The sequence below is a fragment of the Ochlerotatus camptorhynchus genome, unplaced genomic scaffold, assembly GCF_037179485.1.
Source record: "Ochlerotatus camptorhynchus isolate MF236.1 unplaced genomic scaffold, CSIRO-AGI_Acam_v1.1 ptg000394l, whole genome shotgun sequence".
Taxonomy (NCBI): domain Eukaryota; kingdom Metazoa; phylum Arthropoda; class Insecta; order Diptera; family Culicidae; genus Ochlerotatus; species Ochlerotatus camptorhynchus.
The window spans coordinates 198,756-224,539 of record NW_027040881.1 but is presented as its reverse complement, the minus strand read 5'-3'; the positions used below and the strand labels follow the sequence as shown (position 1 = coordinate 224,539).

The 25,784-nt window shown below is 37.6% G+C and overlaps 1 protein-coding gene across 1 annotated transcript; it reads left to right on the top strand.

The window, feature by feature from the left end:
• The first annotated feature begins 8,834 nt into the window (after window positions 1-8,834).
• Window positions 8,835-25,622, top strand: LOC135710641 (protein obstructor-E-like). Its single transcript, XM_065233277.1, has 5 exons — window positions 8,835-9,120; window positions 24,655-24,852; window positions 24,921-25,127; window positions 25,191-25,404; window positions 25,468-25,622. The coding sequence occupies exons 1-5, from the start codon at window positions 9,075-9,077 to the stop codon at window positions 25,505-25,507; spliced, it is 705 nt and encodes a 234-aa protein (XP_065089349.1). The 5' UTR covers window positions 8,835-9,074; the 3' UTR covers window positions 25,508-25,622.
• Window positions 25,623-25,784: the final 162 nt, after the last annotated feature.

The window sequence follows — 25,784 nt, the reverse complement described above, 5'->3', positions numbered from 1 at the left end:
CAGGAATTGCCAAAATAGATTCAAGAATTAACGAAATTAAGACTAAATTTGCACAAAAATGTAATTTATCAGAACATGCTTTGATAAGCAATTTGTATATAGTAGGTTAGGTGTATATAGTAGTTGTAGGTTAGTTGTAGTTGTAAATAGTAGTTATAAGTAGTCTCCTTTTTCCAATTCAAATCAAACCAATCCCACTAAGGTGGTCATACTTTAAAATAGGCCTGATAGGACTAGGAACTGTAAATAATAATTAAAATCTCAAATATACTAAAGTTGAAAAGACGCATCTGTGTCACTTGAAAAATTCATACATGTAAACCACACAAACACAAGAAATAAAGATCATTTAAAGTCAAAACATAAAACACAGTATACCACCATTTAGACTCCACAGAGGCACGCTGCCTCTCGTAGACCAGCAAATTGTGAGTTTCATTTTCATTTTGGATTCGCCTCAGTATTTCGACGGTTGGAATACTCTTCTTCGCCGGACCACGGAACAAATTCACAATGTAGGGCCTGGTCAACCCTGATGCGATCCGAGCTTGTTTTTTGTCGATTTGGTCATCGATTATCGAAGGCGTCGTATTAATTCGTCGAAATCCATAGAGCAGTGACGATTCCTCAATCCATATCGTTCACTTCGATGTCGATGCAGTGACACCAATTTGAAGCGATCAGGAGGGTAGTGAGGAAATTCGCTCTATTGCGTGAAATATAGCAGCGAGTTCCGCAACGTACACACCAAATTTCTTAAATATTGTTCGGTACTTTTTTTTGCTGGATTCGTTCTGTAAAATATAATTTTTACCGAATGTTTTGTAAAAAATATAATTTTACTAATTTTCCGCAATCAAAACTGCTGAATTTCCATAAATTACATAAATTTACCGAAAACTGCAAATAAAAATTACTGATCAAAACTGTATCGGTCTGTAATTCAGTGATACTGTAAAAAGTGTGGCGAATGTACTGTAAAAATAATCTTTTACAAAAAGAAACCGTAGAACAGTACCAGATTATTGTAAACATTACGGAACAGATTTGTGAATTTCATGCTGTCTAACTCAGCATTTGCCGCCTTTTCGTAATTGATTTTACTTCGGTTCTCTGGTATTAAAAGTAAGTACTTTAATGTTGTACTATAATCCTTGATTCTGGATCAGGTTCTGGATTTGTTTTCAGCCACCATGGACGTAAGCTGGGTCTAATGCCCTCATCAAATCAAATGCACTTGTGTGGTTTACTTGTTCTTAATAACATGGGACTATTATGATTGTACAAACGCGAATAAACGTTTTATGAGTCAATCGATTCGTTTTGTTTGTTATCATCATTATTTGAATAATACACACGAAAGAAAATCAATTAAAAATCATTACTTTTTATTCATACACGGAAACAATTTACAGCTATTTCGGTAAAAATTATAACTGAACCATGAACCGAACGTTTTGGATCATTCTGTAAAATTTACAATTCAGTTTAGTAAATTTTGACAGCTCGAGGTTAACGAAAATTTACTGAACGGATTGTAAATTATAAAATTACCGAATAGATTACCGAATGTTCAATTGTTATATGTCATTATATAGCTTTCAACCTCTTTTTTGATAGAAAAATAGTACATTGTAATAAAATTGCATAACATTTTAGAAAGATCGTCCTCCATTAATAGCAACACTGTTCCAGTAGTTGTGGTAGTTGCTTACGTTGGTTCCTATAATAGTGGAATGCGTTGGTTTCTTATGGTTTCCACTATTATAGGAACACTACCGCAACTATAGGTGCAAAGGAGTGAAAATCTTAAGGAAAATTAATTATTTTCCGTCACTTTAAGTTTAAGTTTGAAATATGCAAATATGCTTTATTTTAGGAGAGCTACCGATGAAAAATAATCTTATCCGGAACCTCCTCTCTATTCCGGCACAACCTTCATACCGCGACTATAGGTACACCACTATTACTGGAACACCTACCCTAGTATAAGAGAGGAGCGGATTAAAATAAAACTGCATCGGCAACCTATGCCTTCGTGATTTCTATGGGTCTATAGACCCTCTCTATTTGACCAATCTGTGAAAAAACTTTTATCGTTACCTACACAGAGAAAAAAATTACCCTAAATTTAAGTTATTTTTTACTAATTTTGAGTTTTGCATCCCACTCTCACTTTTTGTTGTTGTCAAAAACGGAACGAGAGATTCGATTTTCTCATGACTATCGTTCAATAAGCTACTAGTGAGTGTATGAGATATTCTCAAATTTGAGTCAATTGAACTTAATTTTGGGTAGAAAATACTCACGAGTAATTATTTTTGCCGTAATAAAATGTAAACTATTATAAGCGGTTTACTGAAAATTAGCTTGTTGAACGGAACATGGGAGATGAGTGAAAAGAACTTAATTTTGGGTAATTTTTTGGTTCCGTGTACATGGTGGTACTTGATTGCAAAAATTGAGGGAACAACCATCGACCGGTATTCGATGAAATACGGTGATCCGGTATTCGATGGACTTCTTGCATATCATGGTCAGATCAAAATTTACAGAGGAACTATAGAAGGCTTGAAAGCAATCACGATTGGAGATTAATGAAGAAGGACAACCTCCAGCGTCATGTACTCATAGTACAAACTCATGAATCTAGTTTAAGGATTTCGGTCGAGTAGCTTCTCAAAGTTTTCTATTACCATAAGGGTCAAAATCCGAACCTCCAGATAACACAGTGAAGGATACATTTATTCATACAAACAGGCCGCCATTACCGAGCATGGAAAGCTAGATTCAGATTTCAGTGTGACGTCCAAGTACATAAAAATACATAATCCTCAAACATCCTCAAACGTTACATAAGAATCAAACGTCTTGACGATGTAAAATTTGACATCAGGATACATACGTTGATATCAGAATCAAACGTTACATAAGAATCTAACTTCATCACGATTTAAAATGTTGCACACCTAAACATCAGAATGCATCCAATGACAACAGAACCAAACGTTTCATTATAATTAAACTTCATCACGATGTAAATTTTTGCATACATAAAACATTAGAATACACCCTATGACACAGTTTGTCATACAAGTGTACACACTAAGATTTATTTACAGTATACTGTATTTTTTTTACCGAATATGGAACAGCTGAACATTTGGTAATCTATTTGGTAATTTTATAATTTACAATCCGTTCAGTAAATTTTCTTTAACCTCGAGCTGTCAAAATTTACTAAACTGAATTGTAAATTTTAAAGAATGATGCAAAACCGTTCGGTACTTGTTTCAGTTATAAATTTTACCAAAATAACTGTAAGTTGTTTCCCTGTATGAATAAAAATTAATGATTTTTAATTGATTTTCTTTCGTGTGTTTTAAAACGTGTATTCACACAAGCGAGTAACAGTACAATCATTTCCTTTACAAACGATACGTGATTCGGACGCGTAGGGATCCGAAGAGATTCTGGTCCTTCGTCAATTCCAAAAGGAAAGGTAAATGCAACCTCTTCGCACAACATTTCAAGGCTGCTTTCTACAATAGGACGTCAGTAACGACATCTCTCGAGCTTCTCGCGGAAAACATGCTTGCTCGCTAAGTCGCTAACAATGTTGCATGCAGAAACAGAATATATAGAAACGTTAAAGTTATCCGGTGCCAGCGCTGCGGTGAGCAGTTCGCGTAAATTATGCTATACAAATCAATCGTTAAATGTGTGTACGATGATCCTGAATGAAGTGGTACGTCTGTTTGTCTGTGGTATTACATCGCTCTGTGCTAGTTCGAAGGTGTTCGAGAATATTGTAAATGATGGTTTGTTTGCCAGATGTCAGCGCTACGGTTCCACTGAACAACACGGATTCTTTCAAAAACGATGTGTCTTAAAGATCAGTTCAATTCCTCTCAACATGCCTACAAAGCATGGATTCTGGTGCCCAAGTCAACGCTGTCTATACAGATCACAAAGCCGCGTTCGATCGTGTTGACCATGGAATATTACTAGCTTGACTGGAAAAAATGGGTTGTCTCCTGCTTTTGTCACTTGGTTCGCTGTTTGTCAAAATCGGATCTGAACTATCTGAGACATTTTCCAACATTTCCGGGGTACCTCAAGGAAGTAATTTGGGGCCATTGCTATTCGTGCTATTCATCAATGAAATCAACATTATGCTTCCACCTGGATGCCGTATGTGTTACACCGACGATGTCAAGATCTACATGATAATTAGGAGTCTACTAGAATGTTTGGAGCTTCAGATAATGGTGGGTTGCTTTGAAATGTGGTGTTTTCGTAATTTCATGACAGTTAGCATTTTCCTTCCATCGAATGATCAAACCGTTTGTTTTTGACAACACTATCGCAGGATAGCCCCTGCAACGAGTAACTCAAGTACGAAACATGGGCGTTATGCCAGATAGTGCCCTTACATTTCGAGTACACTACAGCGATGTTTTATCTAATGCAAATAGGCAGCTTGAGTTCATCTTCAAAATTTCTTCAGGGTTTCGGGATCCACTCTGTCTACGATCCCTGTATTGTTCGCTGGTACAATCCATTTTGGAATCAACTGTGGTTGCTTGGTGTCCATATCATGCCAATTGTATTTCTAGGATTGAAACAGTGCAGAAAAAATTCGGTTGATACGCTCTTCGTACTCTTCCGTGGAATGATTCCTCCAAATTACCGCCTCATCAAGAGCGTTGCCAACTTCTAGGACTAGAGGCGCTCGAACGATGGCACTCCATCGCTCAAGCAGTTTTTGTGACGAAAATGCTGTAAGGAGAAATTGATGCCCCGAATATCCTCGACAAATTAATGCACAGTACAAGCAAAGAGGTAACTCTAAGACCAGAAGGTCCCGAGTAGTACACGGACAGAAAATTGTTTGCATTGAACCAAAAAAAAAATTATTTGTATTTAAACAAACAATTCCGAAAAAACCGAATTGTACCTTCCTTAAAAGTTGTCCTAGCTCGCTATCTACTATCTAAAGGGTGATACGGTCAAAATTTGGTCAAGGGAAAACGCGTGTAAATCGGTGAAATCGTTTATTTAAAAAATCAAATTAAATTTCTTTTTCAAGTTCAATTAGTATAAAATTCAGGAAAAATATTTAGTTAGGCTTCCGCTTTTCGAAATCCGAATTGCCGGGCCTTACGCTTGACCCCTGCCATCAGATTTTGTACAGCCACCTTGTCCACCTTCTTCGCCGCAGAAAGCCAGTTTGCCTTGAACTGCTGCTCGCCCTTAGCTGTTTTTTTGGTCTTCTTTAGGTTCCGCTTGACAATAGCCCAGTATTTCTCAATTGGGCGGAGCTCTGGCGTGTTGGGAGGGTTCTTGTCCTTGGGAACCACCTGCACGTTGTTGGCGGCGTACCACTCCATGGCCTTTTTACCGTAATGGCAAGATGCCAAATCCGGCCAAAACAGTACGGAACAACCGTGTTTCTTCAGGAAAGGCAGCAGACGTTTATTCAAACACTCTTTCACGTAAATTTCTTGGTTGACAGTCCCGGAAGCTATGAAAATGCTGCTTTTCAAGCCACAGGTACAGATGGCTTGCCAAACCAGATATTTCTTTGCGAACTTTGACAGTTTCATGTGCTTGAAAACATCTGCTACCTTTCCCCTTCCTTTTGCCGTATAAAACTCCTGTCCCGGAAGCTGCTTGTAGTCGGCTTTGACGTAGGTTTCGTCGTCCATTACCACGCAGTCAAACTTCGTCAGCATCGTCGTGTACAGCCTCCGGGATCGCGCTTTGGCCGTCGTATTTTGTTTATCATCGCGATTTGGAGTCACTACCTTCTTGTAAGTCGATAGTCCGGCTCGTTTTTTGGCTCGATGCACGGTTGTAGACGATACACCCAGCTTATTTGCGGCATCCCTGAGAGAGAGGTTAGGGTTTCGCTTGAAACTACCGGCAACTCTCTTTGTCGTCTCAGCGGCTTCCGGTTTTCGATTTCCCCCCGATCCAGACTTCCTGGCTGTCGACAAACGTTCCCCAAACACTTTAATTACATTTGTAATGGTTGATTTGGCAACTTTTAGCGATTTTGCCAACTTTGCGTGCGAGTAGCTCGGATTTTCGCTATGCGCGAGCAAAATTTTGATACGCTGCTCTTCTTGCTTGGACGGCATTTTGACAACTGAAGAGTGAATTCCAAAATCAAAATAGGAGCAACATTCTACACACACACACACCTTCAAAATGAGGGGTGTTCAGGTTTTTTAAATGCAAAATTGAAAGAAATACGTCAAGTTGATATTGACCAAATTTTGACCGTATCACCCTTTATATGCAATTTTCACACTGCCGTACTCTAACGGAACTATCAACTCTATACTTTCATCTCCTCCATCTATCGTATAAAAATTACCACTTTAGTCTGTTATTTGAAATAAGCATCTTCAACTATATAAACAATTCCGGTTGAAATTATATTGCATTTTATTGTTTCGAAAATACTTATTCAAATAAATTCAAAATAAGATTCTTTTTGTTTTAATAAGCCACTTTTCAACTGCAACTATTGTAAAAATAACAATATTCTTTTATTAAGCCAACAATAGTTAATTTTAATTTACCATTTATTTGTTGTGTCCGTACCCCGGGTCATGAATGCAAAAATAACTACCAACCATTCCCTCGTTCCCGGACAAAAATTGCCAAATTTTCCATAGTAATTTTTTTTCGCCCCTCCCTAGCTCTAAAGCTGGCTACGCCCTTGCTTCCTATCGGCCCATCAACTCATAAACCAGCGAGATTTTATGCCTCAGAAAGGTTTTACTGTTATTTGGCTAGCCTATTGGTTTCAAGTAGATTTATAAGCATACCCCATTCTAGTCGAAATTCTACCGTAGAGATAACTCTAAGACCAGCAGGTCCCGGAGAAACGAGCTCAACCTTTTGGCTCAGCTCTGGTACTATCTTCGGTCCCAAGCTAATCGATGCACCCCTCGAAACATAGGAAATTCCACGAACCCCTTATTTTATCTGTCAAACTTTCATAGCGAATCAAAACAAACATACTGTAGTACTAGAATTTCGATTAGAATGGGCTACGTTAATCGATTTGCTTGGGACCAATAGGCTAGTCAAGTAGTGAGCCAATTTAAAATCGTTAGTTTCGTATTGATTGTTGATTCTACTCGAGGGGGGCGACACATCTAAATCTCAATTCTAGATGCTCAAAAAATCTCACACTAGCGAATCAATCTTCGAAAAATCATCTTTCATTTCTCGCATCTACTTGCATCGTGCTTCATCTTTTTGCAGGAAATCTTCAAAATCGACACAAATCTTTGTTTTATCTACTCAGCGTGCGTGCAGCTAGCCACAGCAAAACACAATCTTTTCTGCATCGTAGATAGAGTCGTCTCCCTCGATTCTTCTACTACACTATGTTTATTTTGATTTGCTATGAAAGTTTGACAGATAAAATGAGGGGTGCGTGGATTTTCCTATGTTTCGAGGGGTGCATCGATTAGCTTGGGACCGAAGATGGTACCAGAGCTGGTCCAACAAGTTGAGCACGTTTCTTCGGAACCTTCTGGTCTTAGAGTTACCTCTATGGTAATACCGTTAAATGCTTGTTCGATGAACAACATGCGAGTGTTATGTCTGTTTGTCTGTGGTAATACTACAAATTTATTTTTAGCGTCGCCGGTGGTGTAGTGATAAGCGTTATTACCTCTCACCCCAGTAGGCCTGGGTTCAATCCCAGTCGGCACCGGCGGAATGTTCTGAGGCATAACATCTCTGATAACGCCTTCCTTCGGAAGGGAAGTAAATCCGTTGGTCCCCGGTTCATGAGTTGATGGGTCGATAGGTAGGGTTTAGCTGTGGGAGCTGCCTCCCTGGCGTCAGTAGCATTGGTGCTCAGCACGGAAAATAAATCACGGAAAAAAAACCAATTTATTTTTGAATTAACTTGTAGCACGTGTTCTAGCATAATTTTAGAATCCGTTTGAGCATAATTCCAACTAACAAAAAGAGCAACGGAACGATTGATCTTTCATCAAACCAACCGGTTTGAAAGGGCGTATGCTAAGCAACTCCATCAATGGTGCTCTGAAATTTGAATTTTCGACCAGTTGCACACATCATTAGGTTGACAACAGTTCTAAAATGATGTCATATCGGTTTTTGACTATTGTATTCTATACATGCAATGCAACGCGTCGTGTTTTATTCAATATAGGAATCAATGAATCAATAAAATAGATAAAAGAAACACAAACACCTTGAAAGAATACGCTTTCGACAGTTGAACAGATTGAAGTCATAAATCATTGACTTCGGTTTCCTGCTGGGTAAAACTGATGGTAATTGCGAGATTGGTTTTCAAATTAAAAATTACGTTCTTATGAAAACTTTATCAACTAATTGTTGTGTGGAATGACATGCTGTTTCTGCCCGTTGCAACGGCGTAACAGGAAATTCGATGTCCCACCGTGATGGCCAACAATTGAAGTATTTAAACAATTAGCCAGCTTAATGTCCCGTAAATCGATCTTTACGTGCCAATCGTTTGCTGTCGTTGCACTCTGCAACGGTTTTTGATTGTGCTCGTTTGCAGGTGGCACATAAGGCATCGTAAGGAAAAACATATATGCAAAGCACGTCGTATATGTGTGTTATATCCACCAAAAGGCGCGTCGGCGGCATCCAGCGTGGCGGTTGGCCGCAAAATGCGCGACTTCGGCTTCACCTCGGCTTGGATATCAAGATACGGTTGTTTTCCACTCAGCCACATATAGCAGAAACAACCGCAGCCGTAGCAAACGAGACAACCTACCGCACCCACCGGTGACACCCAGACACGCTGTTCCCCATCAGTTTGGTAGAGGGATTCATCAAAAGTAAGAGTATTATCACTTCAGCTCGCTAGTTCATTCAAGCCTTTCGAAGTGTTTGGTAGTGTGTCGTGAGCATTGTTCAGCATTGGAGGTCTTGGCGGAACCGTGCTATAGTTTTGCAGTGGATTCTGCACATCCGAAGGCTCAAGTGGAGTGAAGTGTTGATACTCAAGTAGAATATAAGTTTCAAAAAGGTAGTTAGTTAAAATGAATCGTTTCGTTACCGTTTGCCTTTTGCTGTCGGCTAGTGCATGTGAGTATACCAATCCAGTTTTTCCCTAACAGTGACCACGCCTTACAGGGAAATGTAACCGCCAGCATGGCATATTTCGAATTTATCGGATATGATTGCGTAACTAAACGACCGAACTTTCAGTATTGATTGGATATTATACTTCATCGAGCACGATGGAAAATCCTGAAAAAAGGGTGGCTCAAAAGAGGAAGCCAATTATCCGTACTGTTTTACTTTCCGTGAACCGCAATCATCACATTTTGCAAGCCTTTTACGCTTCTTCATGAGTGGCGATACCAAACTGTAGAGCGCACATATGGGCGAACGAGTGCACAATTACTTTTACTTTCGTTCTTATTTGCTGCGATTTTTCCCCATGATTAAGCGTGTAAGAGCATTCAGTGAGCCGGACTTCATCATTACATCATGAAGGTGTGAGAGAGTCTGCAACCGGCCAACACTAAACGTATATATTTATTATATATAAATATGTCGAGCTGCAGTTTGACTAGTGTCGATAAAAGCTCAGCAGTGGCACGTCGATGTACACAGTAAAACTTTTTAAATTACATAATTTTTGTTTACGCGTGATGCGAGAGACTACTGCAGACACAATGCAGCCAGTGAGTGTGCCACGTTCAAAAATCAAATTAGCTAAATTGAGTGAAGCAATCCGGGGTTGAAGCTTCTCGTTAACACCTGACCGGGTCGCGGTGGTGAGGTAATGGGTAATTAATGCCAGTAGCATCGTATGCTTAATTGTTTTCAATCACTTCATGTGTGCATCTATTGATTTCGGCACTTTCTTTATTTGTTTTGAGCAAATATCTGTCTGATGGAATCATAGCAAACAGTTGTCTTCGAAGGAGATCTGAAACGATGCTAGGTGTGAACATAAATTTAGCTATGAAGTATGCTACATTTCTTAATCAGCTTATACCGTAGCGGCTGTTTTCAATTCGGACATTTAACATTTTAATTAAATATCACATCCACTTTTCACCATAAATAATGGAAAAATTTAGTGCTTATTCCGGCAAAAATTTGCTTCTTCAGCTAAAAAATTGCTTATTCAACCTTTAATCAATTCAAATTGTTTGTTGAAGCATATGGACCATTGCATCATATTTGGCCTTAATGATATTCTTTTAAACTGGTTTTGTAGATTATATGTCCGGGCTTTGGTGCCTTACGGTATCGTTATTGTCTACTTGACCTATCTCATTTTCCCTCACAAATGTAAATAATATTAAAAATCAACCACGTGTCAGAAGACAATGAGTCCGCTTAGGGACCATGCATTGATGACGTACACAGCAAAAAATGTAATAACGAGCAACGTAATGCACACAACAAAAAATAAGGAATTTTACATCACATGTAAACCATAACTATTTTAAAATTACATCGCTTTAAACTATGTTTTAATTAAATTTTACATTAAAAATCATGCACATCAAATGAACATGATAAAACTTATAAAATTACACGTTAATGCGATTAATTTCCACTTGTAGTGTAATATCACCACTCGTGTAAATTTAAATCATCAAACAAATTGAGGAAGCTAATATGGCGAACAGACCGATTATTCGATCAGTTTTTTGTTCTCCGCAGGATATAGCTCGAGTCATTTCTTTAGTGGAAAATGTTGTATTGTAAGATTTGTGAGCTTAGTTCTATGGAATGTGTTTTTCCGGAGTGCCACTTTTATTTTAAAAATTAGCTTTTCATTGTTCGTTTCCACGTGCAATTTTGTGGAAAATAGTGCTAACTTGGTGGCAAAACATGCATCAAAACATCATGAAGGTCACAAATTGTGCAACCGTAGCATTTTCGATGTCATGTTCGAATCTGCTGGCATATTTAGATCAGCGTACATCTCAAAAAGTTTTCCGGGAACGTTGCAATTTCGTTCCCGCAATTGAGATTCCTCTACAAAAAGACAACGAGCCCAACGACGGTTGCGTATAATTTTAAATGTCCTGTAAAATTACAAGATGAGCCCATCTTAAGTCATCCATGTAAAATTCCAGTGACGTTTAATATTAAAAGCATGTAAATTTCAAGCCGTGTAAATTAAAAAACCAATTTAATTTTACATGAATATGCATGCTTTTTTATGTGCATGGAAATTCGTGTAAAATTACAAAATAATTTTAACTGTGAGAGGTTCTTAGATCAGTTTCATAAATTCACCATTTTTAAGGTTGTTCTGGATCTTCCGGACCCCAGCCACCATAAATTAATATAACCCAAATACAAATGTTTTCGAATAAATCGCGGAGCTCTAGGGCCCGCTTCATAAATTGGCCTCTTTTAAGGATGTTCCGGATCATTCGGAGGCCTAGCTTATCCTGTAATTCATGACACTTCTCCTGCTTCCAAAAAGCTTCAGCTACTCTGAGAACTAAAGGTAATGCCCGATAAGCTCTGAACACCGGGAGTAATCTAGAAACTTCCGAAACTTAAGGAGCCTTCGAAGCTATCAAAACTAGTGGATCACTGATCAGGGTACTTTAGGAACCTTCTCAAGGGCTTTTAAAGTTATTGTTCTTTTAATGTTTCAAATTCTTTGAGTCCTTAAAGTTTTAGGTGTTGTCGGTGTGGTGAAAGAGTTGAAGATCTAGTACAAGAATTTCTGAAGATTTTACACAAGATAAAGAGTTCCATGGATCTTTTTATGTTCTTCGAAAATCTAGATTTTTGATAGTTCCGGTAACCCTGGGATTTTCAAAGTATTTTAAGTTTTTGGAAGTTCCACGAACATGATTAATAACTGTTGAACTGAATGTTGAGATAATTGATTGATTATTGTATTATCACCCTCTATACCATGAAAAAGCAGCCAGCCGGTGAGGTTTCGCCCGTTTTCAAGGAAGGAGTTATCATAAAAAACAAAACGCCAGCTGATATTTCCTGGCGACTTCATAAAAGAATACAATCAATCTTAATCGTTATGCCAGCATAGCAAGGATTGGTTTTACTTAACAAATCGCAGTTTTTTGAGATTCTTGAACCCCCCCCCCTCCCCCTGCGTAGATAATCGTCCATACAAAAAAAAATGTATGGGCCGTGGATGATTGCAAACCCTCCCCCCCCCCTAAGCTGTCAACGTATTTTATGAACAGCCCCTTACAAGTTTCACTTCACGTGGCGTCAAAAAATACGGCTTTGTGAACTGTGAACTGACAGTATTGCTCACGAATTAAAATTTATTATTTTATTTATGGTAGCACTTATTCTATTACTTGGCATTGCATTTCACTCGCTACATTGTAGGGCAATACTCATTAAGGATTTGCAGTTCTCCATGAATCGCAAAGACATTTTTTTTTAATTATTATTATAGTCACTTTAACGCTCAAAGACTTTCGGACTTGTCCAAGGGTGAGAGATGAACTCGTGACTTTAGCGTGAGAGGTATGGATCTTAACCACTACGCCGGGGTCGCCCCCTGCAAAGACATTTATAATAAAACCTTTCCACTAAAGTTTAAACCGAAATTGATGGAAAGATGATGGTCTTTAACTTATTTATATAAGATGCTGAAATTAACATTTGAAAGAACACACCCTTTGTAGCCCGCTGTTGCGTTTGTAACCTCTCGACGAACCGCTTGAAGAAATGTGTGATATTGTTGTGTGTTTGTTTGTCGTTCTTCGGGGTTTTCTCGGACACGCCCGTGCTGTCAATGATCACAGTCACAATAGATCAGTGAAAGCAAGCGTGCCGGGCGCATTGGAAGAGCACATCGATCTGTTGGCTATTCCAATGCGAGAAAACACCGAAGTTGTAAGTACTGTAATATATTGTATTTTGATGTGTATTTTAATTATATAAATATTACAGCTTTGTAGCATGGGGAAAATATTGCACTCATGCGGTTTTATTTGTTCTGCTGAAAGATCGGTGATCATCGCCATTGTTTTCAACACCCGCCATAAAGCACGCCAAATAATGGGTTCGTTTTTCATGTCTTGCTTTCTCTGGATCATATCGGAAATATCTATTTCTGTTTTGTCAAATTTATTGTCCAAGCATAGTAGAGACCAAGCATATAAGAGTAATTCACACAGAAAACAAATTCACACGGATTAATGAGTACTTGATGTTAGAATACAAAAATAAAATACGGATAGGATCGCTCTGACCGATAATGTTTGTTTACACTGATTCCATATTTTTATATTTACCAAAAGTTTACGTATTATACGATTTTTGCCCAACATGAAGAATCCTTTTTGAAAATTTCAAAAACATTAGCATTCTTTATACCCTTTCAAATTGATTGAAAACGGGTATTTTTTTTTATATTTATGTGTTTATTATATTAATGATTTTTTTTCATAACATTACTGTAACATATACACATACATATTTATAGAAATTACTAATATATGATATTTTGTATATTTAAATTGTATATTTTAACCCGAAAAATACTTTTTGTTTTTCTACATCTTTGTATCGTGCGTCACTTCAATTAATAGCAACGTTTCCGTGTTAAGATTTAATATCATGTTGTCATATAAGAATCTATCATGTAATACATTCAATGCTTAGAGAATTACTGCCATATCAAGAAATCTTCCAGATGACCCTTTAAACAAGTGACCAAAACCAGGCTAGAAGCAACACGATTACTCAAAACTCATGGACTTTATATTAATCAGTCATTCCGATTATATTGAACTCAGACACGTCTGCCATTGTCCGGGCATGGTCGGTAAAATTACCAAAACAATCGATTGAATAAAGTTATTGAGGTGAATCTGAACCTTTCATATAGTATTTTAAATTGCAATATTTCCGGAGTTTTTTGAGATTTGGGCGTAATTGGTTTTGTAAACAAACACGTCAATCACCGATTTCTCACGAATAAAAGCTCAATCTTGTAAACAAACTATACCAAATGACAGAGCCATCTCTATCTACCTATCTGATCCTGTTATTAATTTTCGAGATTGACGTTTTATTCGCGAGAAATCGGTGATTGACGTGTTTGTTTTCAAATGTAATTACGCCCAAATCTCAAATCACTCCGGATTTAACAAACTTATTTTATATTGGCCTTCACTAATATAGGCTACATCCGGATAGGGTGCAAAATCCGAAGCGGCGCCGGTGGTAAAGTGGTAAGCGAGATTACCTCTCACCCCAGCAGGCCTGAGTTCAATCCCAGTCGGCGCCGCCAGAATGTTCTGAGGCAGAACATCTCGGACCACGCCTTCCTTCGGAAGGGAAGTAAAGCTGTTTGTTCTCGGTTCATGAGTTGATGGGCCGATAGGTAGAATCCAGGTGTGAGAGCTGCCTCCCTGGCGTCGATAGCATTGGTGTTCAGCACGGAAAACAAGATCGACGGAAAAGAAACCAAGGAAAAAAAAAGTTACCGTTTTAACTCACTCCGTATTGTGATTTCTCGCTGACGAACACTTTCATTCGATTTTGCCACTCGCCGCGTTGGCCTGTCCATTAAGAACGTCCTTATGGAGCAATGGAGAGGAGTGAGGACATGATTGTCTGCAGCGTCATTAAGTTTCCTTCCACTCTTACCACCAAAAGAGCAGGACTGCACATTTGTCCCTGTTAGGTCATTTACTACCTTGGTATCCATCAAACTTAATATCAATGTTGAAAATATGGTGATTTTTCGACCATCGTGAGACATTTCTGTCGGCTTCAGATTTTGTATCTGCTCCCGTACTTTCTCAACTTCTGTTTGCGTAAGCTGAGAAGTTTCTTTAGAAAAAATAAGCTTGATTGGTCTGCATATGGAGACAGACTATGGCAATTAATTGTTCCAGAAAACCTTATGTTCATGTTCAGAGATCCTTGCGGAAAGCTGAAGAGGAACCAGAGCTATATAAATATGTGTAAATCATTGTAGCCAACTAATTCACCGTCCTCATTTTCATCAACGAAATTCTGTTTATAACGAGAATTGTCACTGCTGCCGTTTATACTTGATCTCGTATTCATCCAACGACAAACCAGTTCGAATGCTCATTAGTGTGATCTACTAAAGCTTGCACCGAAACTTCAGCTGGCGATGGTTTTATTGTTATACCTGTAATTCAAACACAATACATTAATTATTGTACTAAACATAACTCAAACACGAAGCACCTGTAGGATACGTAAGTATTTTTTCCTCCAAAATCCATTGGTAGGAAGGATATAAATAACATCCTTTCTGCAGGCTCGATGCACGAATGTCTTTGTATTGACTTTTATAAAATTTGTTTTTACAAATAAACGCCAAAGCTTCAGTTGGTGAATATTCTTCCACATCACTGACCACATTCATGGACTGCTTTACACTACCTGTGTTTTCCGGAGACTCCGAGAGATTTTAGATCATCTTTCCTGCGTCTCGAAGGCCAGAATTTGTTGCCCTGGTTGCCGCTGCAAACATTAACTCCGCATAAGGAACTTCTTTCGCTGATATCGTGCACTTTTCTAAGCTTTGATTTCGTACTTGAGGTCTCGAAGGATTTGCATGGTCGTCTTTTTTCAGCTTTCGGTTCTGCTAATTCGTTTACAGTTTCACACTTACTCAGCCAAACCTTGTTATGCTCAAAGAACCGTTTTCTGTTTCGACAACTCTTTGTCCACAATCTTGCAAATTTAAGTGCGAACATGCGGTTAGCGATTTTCACACCTGTTATTTTTTTTGTTTTTCTTTTAATATAGCAGTTACTTAAGGAGTTCCAGTAACTTACCGCCAGCCATTGCGATTTTCTTTCTAGGATTAATTCACATATACACAGCAAAAAAAATGTAATATCGATCAATGTAATTCAAGCTGATGTATGAAATAATGATCTCATAGCAAAAATCAGATACAATATTACATCAATGGATGTAATTTTGTTCGCAAAATCGATGTACATTAGACTGATGCAAAATTTGAAATTTTCGCTCCACAGTGCTCAAACGGTTCCAAATTTGGTCCTGATTAGCCTGCCAAAATTTGAACTACTTTAGTAAGAAACTGACTTGGCACAAACCATTTCAAGTTTATATGGGAATTACTATGGGAGAACTGATGTTTTTGTTGATATCTATCTAACAATTCACCACATCATTATACTTTTAAAAATGATAGCAGTGATTGTAGTTAATTTTCTCAGCTACATCTTTGTTGAAAACCAATTTTCAATCAAATGTAAGGAACAAAAATTATTAATGATTCAAGTCACTGATGTCTTATGATTATGCTCATTGAACTGTTCAGCAGGCAACATTGGTGTTTCTGGTGCGAAGAATTGAGCACAAATATAATGGCTACTATGTCACACTGCAGAATTCAGTGTTGCCCACAAAACAGCTGCTTGATCATGCCATAAGATTATCAATCTCTTAAACAATTAATAGCTATTTAATTTGACATATGATTGAAAAACAATGTTTCGCAAAGTTGTAGCTTAGAAAATTTTCCGTAAGAATAGTTATAGAACTTTTCGAAAAAGCAATATGAAAAATGGGTAGAAGACAATGAATAAAAAGTTTAGTTTTCGCATAGTAATTTCCATATAAACTTCGAATGGTTTGTGCCAAGTCAGTTTTTTACCAAATGAGTTCAAATTTTGGGAGGCTAATCAGGACCTGATTTGAAACCGTTTGAGCAGTGTGGAGCAAAAATTTCAAATTTGGCATCAGTCTAATGTACATCGTACAACGTTATATTACACAACCGATGGATTGACCTGGTTGCACTTTTTTTCTGTGTAGTGCTTTCAAGTATCACTTAGAAAATGTAGAAAAAAACTTTTTGTTCCCGTTCTTTCAAGTCACGAACACGTGCGATGTTTACCTTTTCAGACAGTAGGACGGACTAAAGTGACTGGGTTTAGCTTGACGGTTTCAAAGATACCATAACTTGCTATTATCACTGCTTTATATGGACGCTAAGATTAAAATATACTGTTGTATGCTTTGGAATAATCTGTCAAAACCTCACCTAAAAATCACAATTTTTCAAAATTTTCTTTTCATACATTGATTTCTCGCAAAAACTTTGTTTTAGACACTTTTAGAGCTTATGATGGCTCACATTTTTGCCGAAGATACTTTCTTTTTCATTTGAAAAATTTTGGCAGTTTTTTGCATAAAAATATGAATTTCGAAAAATTAAATCAAATGCTTTAAACAAAACTCGCTCTTGCCGTTTTCCCACCATAAATGAAATTAAAAACAACGATCAATTAAAAGTTTCAACGGCGCCGGTGGTGTAGTGGTAAGCGTGATTGCCTGTCACCCCAGCAGGCCTGTGTTCAATCCCTGTCGCCGCCGCCGGGATGTTCTGAGGCATAACATCTCTGATCACGCCTTTCTTCGGATGGGAAGTAAAGCCGTTGGTCCCCGGTAGCATTGGTGCTCAGCACGGAAAACAAGATCGACGAAAAAAAAACAAACCAAAGGAAAAAAAATTAAAAGTTTGAAAATCGGTTTACTCCTTTTAAAGATATTGACAATTAAAAAGTATCATTTTTTTCCAATCAAAACATATAGCAACTTGATTGCTTCAGCAAAAATATTTGTTATTGAAAGTTCTAAATGTGTCTAGAACATTGATTTTACGAAAAATGAACGTATGAAAAGATATTCATAGAAAACCAAATTTTCAGGGGTCACCCTAACCTACTTGTTTAAAAAATCGTAACTCATGAACCATAAGAGATATAAAAAATTGTGTCTTGAGCGAAGTTGCTGCAAATTGATTGTTCTGCAACTTTTTAGAACATTGTAACCGTGAGTGACAACTGGTCACTTCACTACGTTTTCACCGTATTAGCAGTGACACCCATAATAAGAGCCCATATGCTTAAAACCAACGGTTTTAGCGCAAACATTGTTGTCTTCCTAAATACGACTTTGGGACCATTGTGCACTGTTTTCTAATAACGGCACAATCAGTTTCAACATAAAACTCTTGAAGAAGAACCAAACAATCTGCATAATTAATCAATTATCCTACTTCAGAAATCGTTCGTTTGAATACGCTTGAATGGATCAACCGATATCAGTTCCAAGTATTGAGCTCGTCGCTAACGGAATCACGAAAAACGTGTCACTCCCGCCCGCTGCCATTTCCAGTGCCCTCTAACAATAGAGAAGGCCAACCAAGTTCAAGCCTATCTCCATACATTCCTCCATATAAATGAGTACTAATAAATACATATACCAGCATAATTCAACAACAGTCGTCTTCTTCATTTTTCCTTTTGGTCTTTCTGCTAAATCTGACCTGAGCACGATGCCGCCGACGTGTCACTCTTCTTGTATGGCGGATCTATAGCCATGAAATACTTTTCCACTGTACCGAGCCGCTCATTCATTCCATTGGTCGGTACCTCAAGCGTATCAGACTGTTGCGGATTGATAGACCGCCACAGGAACACAGGTCAAAGCCTTTTGATTTGTTACTTCAGCAAGAATTGGGATGGTAAGATCGTGATATAATGATACCTTTTGAGGCGTAAATAATGTTATGGTTTTATTTTCAATTACACTTCAGCTCAGCACAAAATTTAATTAGTATGTCTTCCTGTAGAAGCTTGTTTTAGCTGTTAACACACATATAAGTCGTTAATGACTGTTCTTCGAAATTGGATAAATGCTGGCGATAAAAATCGCACTTACTGAGTTCACTTTACATTAGCAGAGCCTCAAGTTGATTTTCCAAGGCATGCTGATTTATGGTGTGTTTACATCTATGCAGATTTACTAGCGCTAGTGTACTCGCCAACTAGCACGAATTTCAGCGGATAGCTCATTAGCGCTAGTGAAATAGCATAAGTGTAAACACCCCATTATGGCAGTCAGACTGCGCGTTGTCCAAAAGAACTGGAAAGTCACCACCGACCATGCGTTTCCATGGTTATGATTTCCAATGGGGAGGATTTAATGGATATGCAGACTTTGAATATTTTGGACAATATTCTGGCTATTTACCGCAAATTTATTCATGTTTTATGTGTGCTAGAACACTGCTAGATTTTCATAATTACTAGAGAGGGGCTAGTATAAGAAAGGAACGGATTCAAAACATACTGCCTTGACAACTTAAACACTTAAAAAAATTTAGGTGCTCTGACATATACGAGCGTCAATTTTATAAAATTGAGCCATAATAGACGCAAAATTCAGCTCAATCAAACGTACTTTTCGTCGAGTATCGAGCTTTTCAGTCTCGTCCTTTACGTCAAAGATGGATTCCGTCACGTGTAAAATTAGTTATTTCTAAATGTGTATGCCTAGGTGATTTATATGCCAATGCAATCAAGATAGGCGCTGATAGATTGGCTTTGGCTTTGACAGTTCATTTGGCTCAAAACCATCTGGTCCACTCCTCTTTTATACTAGACTCTCTCTAATAATTACTTGTTCAAAATCAAAACCTTAAGGGACACACATAATGGATGCGTTTGCGTTCCGTTTACGTAAATTTGACAGATAACCTCTGAGATAACTGTCAAATCCACGCTAACGTAAACGCAACGTATCGACTGTGTGTGGCCCTTTATCATTAAGGCATAACAAAACCACCATTGTCGGCTTAATCAATGTAATAGTTTTCCACAGTCCACTTGACCGAATTATTGATGTGCAGCACATTACATCATTATTATCTCTACCATGTACATGTGTGCCATTATGTGGTTCAACCAGTTGGCCTTGCACGTGTACATGTCCTGCCTCACATAGGCCTATAAGTAGTAGTTCCGAAAAGTGGTCGATAACACTAATAGCATACAGTGACAGGACTGGCTCAAAATACCATCGATAATTTGTGTCTCCATGGTGGATGCAATTTTGAAAGTTGTTCTCACTGTCTGGAAAATATTTATACAAATAAAAACCCGCTCGGTCGGTGGCTGTAGCCAGACCAGTTCTGTTGATGGTCCACAAAACAAAACAAAACAAAACACAATGTCCTGTGAGTTGCTTGGAGCAGCCAAGGAAGCATGTGTAGCGAAGGGGTATGTATGCAAGATTCAAAAGTAAGAAAGTGAAAACAGTGGTCTCCCTTGAATTATCTTCAAGTACATCATTATCGTGCTTGAAATTGCTGAGAACAAGCTTGGAGAACTGTGGTTAGTAGTGGCTCAATTTATCCGTTATACTGTGTTATACAATCGATTCAAAATTATGTCCAGATCCTATAATTTTAGCTCATTTGGATGAAGCTCAAAACAGCACTGGTCCTGTGATGGGAATTAACATGGTATACTTTTTGTTCAATTTGTCCTTGTATTCCGCCATATTGAACTACAGATAATCCTGCTATACGCGGTTATAAGAGATTTTTTCTGCAAGAATATTGCTCAAGACCGCTTTTTAAATTAAAGTAATGATAATTAGTTATTGATTGATTGATTGCTTCCATCAGTACTGAAGTATTGCATGATTCACATCGCTGATGATCGTACAGCTGTACTTTTGTTTTTTTAATTTATGAATTCTGATGTGGAATCAACTAGGGGAATTTACGTATTCTTGTCAATCTAAGCAGCATCTACACTTCTATTAGCAATTGTTTGTTTGTTTACATTTATCTGCTGGTTGCTATTCTATCCATTCCAATCGACAGGATTGTCCAAAACGGCTTTAAAAACGTTTTTACAACGCTCCATCTTTTCAGGTGAGTGTGATTATTTTCGGAAGTCGGTTTTTCATCGGCAACCTTTCTATTTGAACTGTATGTTAATCAGCTATTCTATTATTATCGGCAACTCACAATCAGCCGCATTTTTAGTGCGTATGTTTCATTTGAAGAAAACCCTGGCATAACAGGTTTACTCAATCGTAAAAATGTAATCAGATTGAAGCTGATAGACTAAGGCATCGGTTAAATACATTCAGCGAAGTATTTTAGTGATAAATACAGCGAAATTAACGTTTCAATTTTAGTGCCGAAGCCAACATATACCTGGTCTTCATGCAATATTTTTTTGGATTAATTAAGAACAAAACAAAAATGCAAATACGCTATATACCCTCAGGTTTACCAGATATTAATATATCTGAAGTTTTTCTCGAGTCCATTGAAAATGCTACCAATCTTGGAGTATTTTTTCAATCCAATTTTATATGAATAGACAATTTACGCCAGATTGAGCCAATATATTATCTATAGCTATTATAATACAGCTTTTGAAGTCCATGTAACTTTAACTTATGGCTTAGAATAAGTAAAAAAATGCTTTAGCTGCAGATTGTTGTTCGAGTTGCACTGAATTCCAGTGTCTTGACTATCTCGAGTAATTTATTTTCAACGGCAACATCTAGAATGTTCATTTTATAATTTTCTTAGGCTTTCCGCATAAAAATGCACCACAATATAAGCTATTGTTACAATCCACTAATATCTTCGGTAGCTACCATTAATGTTATTGCCAAGAACAATACAAATTCGATATAAATAACTATATAACACAATATAAGTTAATGCGACTTTCACACTAGATGAGAGGGGTTGTAAAGAAAATCAATTTTTCTCCAGCAAATTTCATTACATTACAAATTTTATTCTTGTTTTTCTATTTTTAATAATTTTGCAAACATAGAATGTATTATAAACCAACTGTGGTGACAATAAAATTATTTGAGAAATATCATACAACCATAATAGAGTTAATTATCAACAACAGAACGTATTGCATTTGATTGATATTTCACTGTAAGTGCATGGTTATTTTTATACGGGTTCGATGCTGGGTTTGGCCTTTTTTTTAAATCGTGGTGCTTGTCACTTTACTGTAGGTGACTTTTGATTTTTGTTATAGAATTTCAAATTGTTATATCAATGAGCAAAAATATAAATCTAGCATTTATAACCAAAATGCTTATAGTGATTATCTTTTTAGTTTAATAAATGTTTCAGCAAGAATATTTTTTCATGAAAATACGCGTTTTTCATAAGTGAAGCTTAATTTTTCATCAATGTGCTTCAAACTCTCCACAAATTTCACTTTAAAAAAATTGAACGGACTGTTCTAAACTGTTTTAAAGTTGTATGAACATTATAGTTTAATCTATTATGTAGTTGTGAGTTTTCCCGCTATATAACATCTTTCAACATGTCAAATCACAAGAGAATTCAAAATCAAGATCATTATGGGTCACATCGTGCCAACGATCACTTTGGTCCATCGGGGTGTGTTCTGGGAACTGGGAAATTACCAATTTCTAACCAAACCCATCATATAAAGCATTCTAAAATTGAAATTTATTACCGGTTACTGCTACATTTTTGAAAAACCTTACTCAGGGTGTATTTGCATAGGGAAAGCGGAGTGTAAATGGGTTTGAACGGACAAGTAATTACTCGTAATTAACTGTTTTTGTCATGCTCCCTTTATTACTATTTTATTTCCAGGAAATTAAAATCACCGATGTAGATAAGGATAATACAATTTTAATTTTTTGTTACACTCATGATCAGTATTTACCAAAGAATCACAACAGGCAGTTCTGAAAATGGTGTTTTTTTATAATTACTTTATTTGTACAGGCTCAGTCGATTAAACTTATCAAAGCCGGGTTATCATTTGGGAAAACGATAATGCGATTACCATTTTTGTTACACAGCATGATCATATCCAATAACGAAAATCTGTAATCATCACCATCAACTGTCTTTACTGAAGATTCCCCGTATCACGTGAAAATAATAAACTAGTCTTCGGCAAAGTTGTTCAGATAATCAAAGCCTTTATAAAGGTGAGAAGATCAGTATTCTGCCAGTACGTGGCGCTAGGGTACATGTTAATTTTTTTTCTCCTTGATATGATTTCCATCAATCTTGTTTTCCATGCTGAGCACCAATGCTACCGACGCCAGGGAGACAGCTCCCACACCTGGACCCTACATATCGAGCCATCAACTCATGAATCAGACACCAACGGCTTTACTTCCCTTCCGAAGGAAGGCATGATCAGAGATGTTATGCCTCAGAACATCCCGGCGGCGCCGACTGGGATTGAACCCAGACCTGCTGGGGTGAGAGGCAATCACGCTTACCACTACACCACCGGCGCTGCTAACACGTTAAATTTCAAAATTTGTGGTGCTAGTGTACATATAATATTCCAGTATATGGTATATCTCGCCTATCTCGAAAACCTGATCATTTAGGTAATTGCTGCCTTGGACAAAGTTATTCATGTAACCAAGGCCTTCAACATAATTAGTAAGTGGCAAATTTTTCCACTACGTGACGCTATTTGGCAAATAAACTATTAGTATGAGCTATACCTCGAGATTCTGACCAGCTGAGAAGTTGTTGTCTTCGCAAAAGTTGTTCAGATATAGAGAACAGATTAGTACATTATTTTAAAGCACATGTGATTTTAAATTTCGTAAAAATTACATGCTGCTTTGAATATATTATAAATTTATGAAGAAAGCATTAAGCACCGTAGTTAAATAACAAAGTTGGGTCTTTGATTCTAACTAGTTTTCTATCCGACAAGTAGGCTTACTCAGAGCGGTCTTAAAGGTCGTTACTGGTAGTGCGACTTAGGAGACCCTGCGGATCAGGAAACATCAGATTATGTCTCTTTTTGAAATTTTTAAACCTAATGAACGAGAGCCGAGTGTGTCCCTAGTCATAAACTGACCATTTCCCTGGGGCACCCGAAACTTCTCCAGATGTAGCCAATGTGGACCTGGGCACTCTAAATGACTACCATTAAAATTCCTTTGAATTCTCATTTGATTTGATATGGCGCACAAAGGGGTTTTGGCTCTTGGCAGAAACTTGCCATTTACTCGGGACATGCAGGACATGTCCGCGTGTGGCCAATGTGGTCTGCATACACAATATGATTACCAGTGGTCTTAGTTTTAAAATCTGATGTTATTTGATGTATCGCATGATTAGTTTTGACTCAAGTCAGAAACTATCCATTGCCCTTGGCCAATGGGTTCCTGGCAACTCGATATCAGCACCGTTGAACATGTTTTCGAATTCCCATGTGGTTTGATGTGTCACATTAATGGCAAACTATGAGCAATAGTTGAGGAATAATTGGGAGCACAATATAAAAACTACACAAGTGAGCTCTTGCCCCTGTCAAATTTGTGGCAGTGGATGCTGAGAAACACGTGTGCCAAAATTTCTCATATACACACACACACACAAAAAGGATATTATAAACCTGTAAGAAGAGCACAACAGATTTGGTGTAAAAAAAAACTGTTCTAAACTGTAATGCGTTTGCGTTTGTTCAATCCTTTTAAATTAATGATTAATTGAAAGATTGTCAAAAATGCTCACTTTTCTGATATTGGACACAATGGACACATTTAAATTGACCAACATCGTAGAACATCAACTTTTAGTAATCATATTGAACAAGGTTTTTCGTACACTTCAGTTACCACAACCACCTTCATCAATCTTTACCATTTTTTTGCATCGACTCATATTTTTTTGGGCTATTAATCAAACTGTTTTTTTTTATTAATGCAATGAAAATATGTATCTATTGAATGGAACACATAAGTAATAAACAACCATCTATCCTTTTGCCATTCCAGACTCACAACAGTTCAAATGCCCTCCCAAGAATGGACAGTACGAGGATCCCGTCCAGTGTGACAAATTCTACGAATGTTACGATGGACGTGCCACTGAAAGGTTGTGCCCAGATGGTTTGGTGTTCGATCCCACGATCAGGAAAATCAACAAATGTGATCAGCCATTCAATGTTGACTGCGGAGACCGAGTAGAACTGCGTAAGTATTAACGCTTTCTAGTAGGATTCTTTGTAAGCTAATTAGTTGATGATTTTTGTCACCATCAGAACAACCAAAGGGTAATACTCTGTGCCCACGTAAGAACGGATTCTTTGCCCATCCGGATGCAGCTGTTTGTAACGTATTCTACAACTGTATTGAGGGAGAAGCAAATGAAATACCCTGCACCGCCGGTTTGCACTTCGATGAATACAGCGGTACCTGCGTGTGGCCGCATGATGCGGGTCGCCAAGGATGCAACCCAGGAGTTAACAGTAATTTTGCTTTTTTTTGTATGAAACGTGGCATGTAGGCTTATTTGAATGTCTGCTTTACAGAACAACTCAAGGATGGATTCACCTGCCCGAAGGAACAGAAGACTGATGCAGCAGGTCAATCTGTTGCGCATCCCAAATTCGCTCACCCGACCGATTGCCAGCGGTTCTATGTTTGCCTGAACGGTTTGGAACCACGTGATTTGGGATGCCAAGTGGGAGAGGTCTACAACGAGGAAACTGAACGGTGCGATGCACCAGAAAACGTTCCTGGATGGTAAGCTGCAAATTCTGGTACAGAAAATTTAATTTAATTTTAATAAACTCTCTATTCTTGCAGCGAGGACTGGTATAAAGATAATGATGAGAAGAAACACTAGACTGCTGAGTAGTTTGTAGTAGGTCATTGGAAATTATCATTTTTGATCATTCATAATACTACATCAATTGGAAATAGTTAAGATAATAAACAATCATTTTTTACGTAAAACATTAGATATGTATTTGTATGATTCATGTGAAAAGTATTGAATAGCAGTAAAATATTACAATTACCTAAGCTAACTTAACTGTTTTCTGAAGAATTAGGTTGGATTTGAAAAATTATGCACTTACCTAAACTAATGGAGCATTTTTTTCTCCTAGAGGATTTAGGGA

Coding starts and splice junctions, on each gene's coding strand:
- LOC135710641 (XM_065233277.1), top strand. CDS start 9,075: ATGAATCGTTTCGTTACCGTTTGCCTTTTGCTGTCGGCTAGTGCAT. Junction 9,121..24,654: donor TTTGCTGTCGGCTAGTGCAT/GTGAGTATACCA, acceptor TTGCCATTCCAG/ACTCACAACAGTTCAAATGC. Junction 25,405..25,467: donor CCAGAAAACGTTCCTGGATG/GTAAGCTGCAAA, acceptor CTATTCTTGCAG/CGAGGACTGGTATAAAGATA.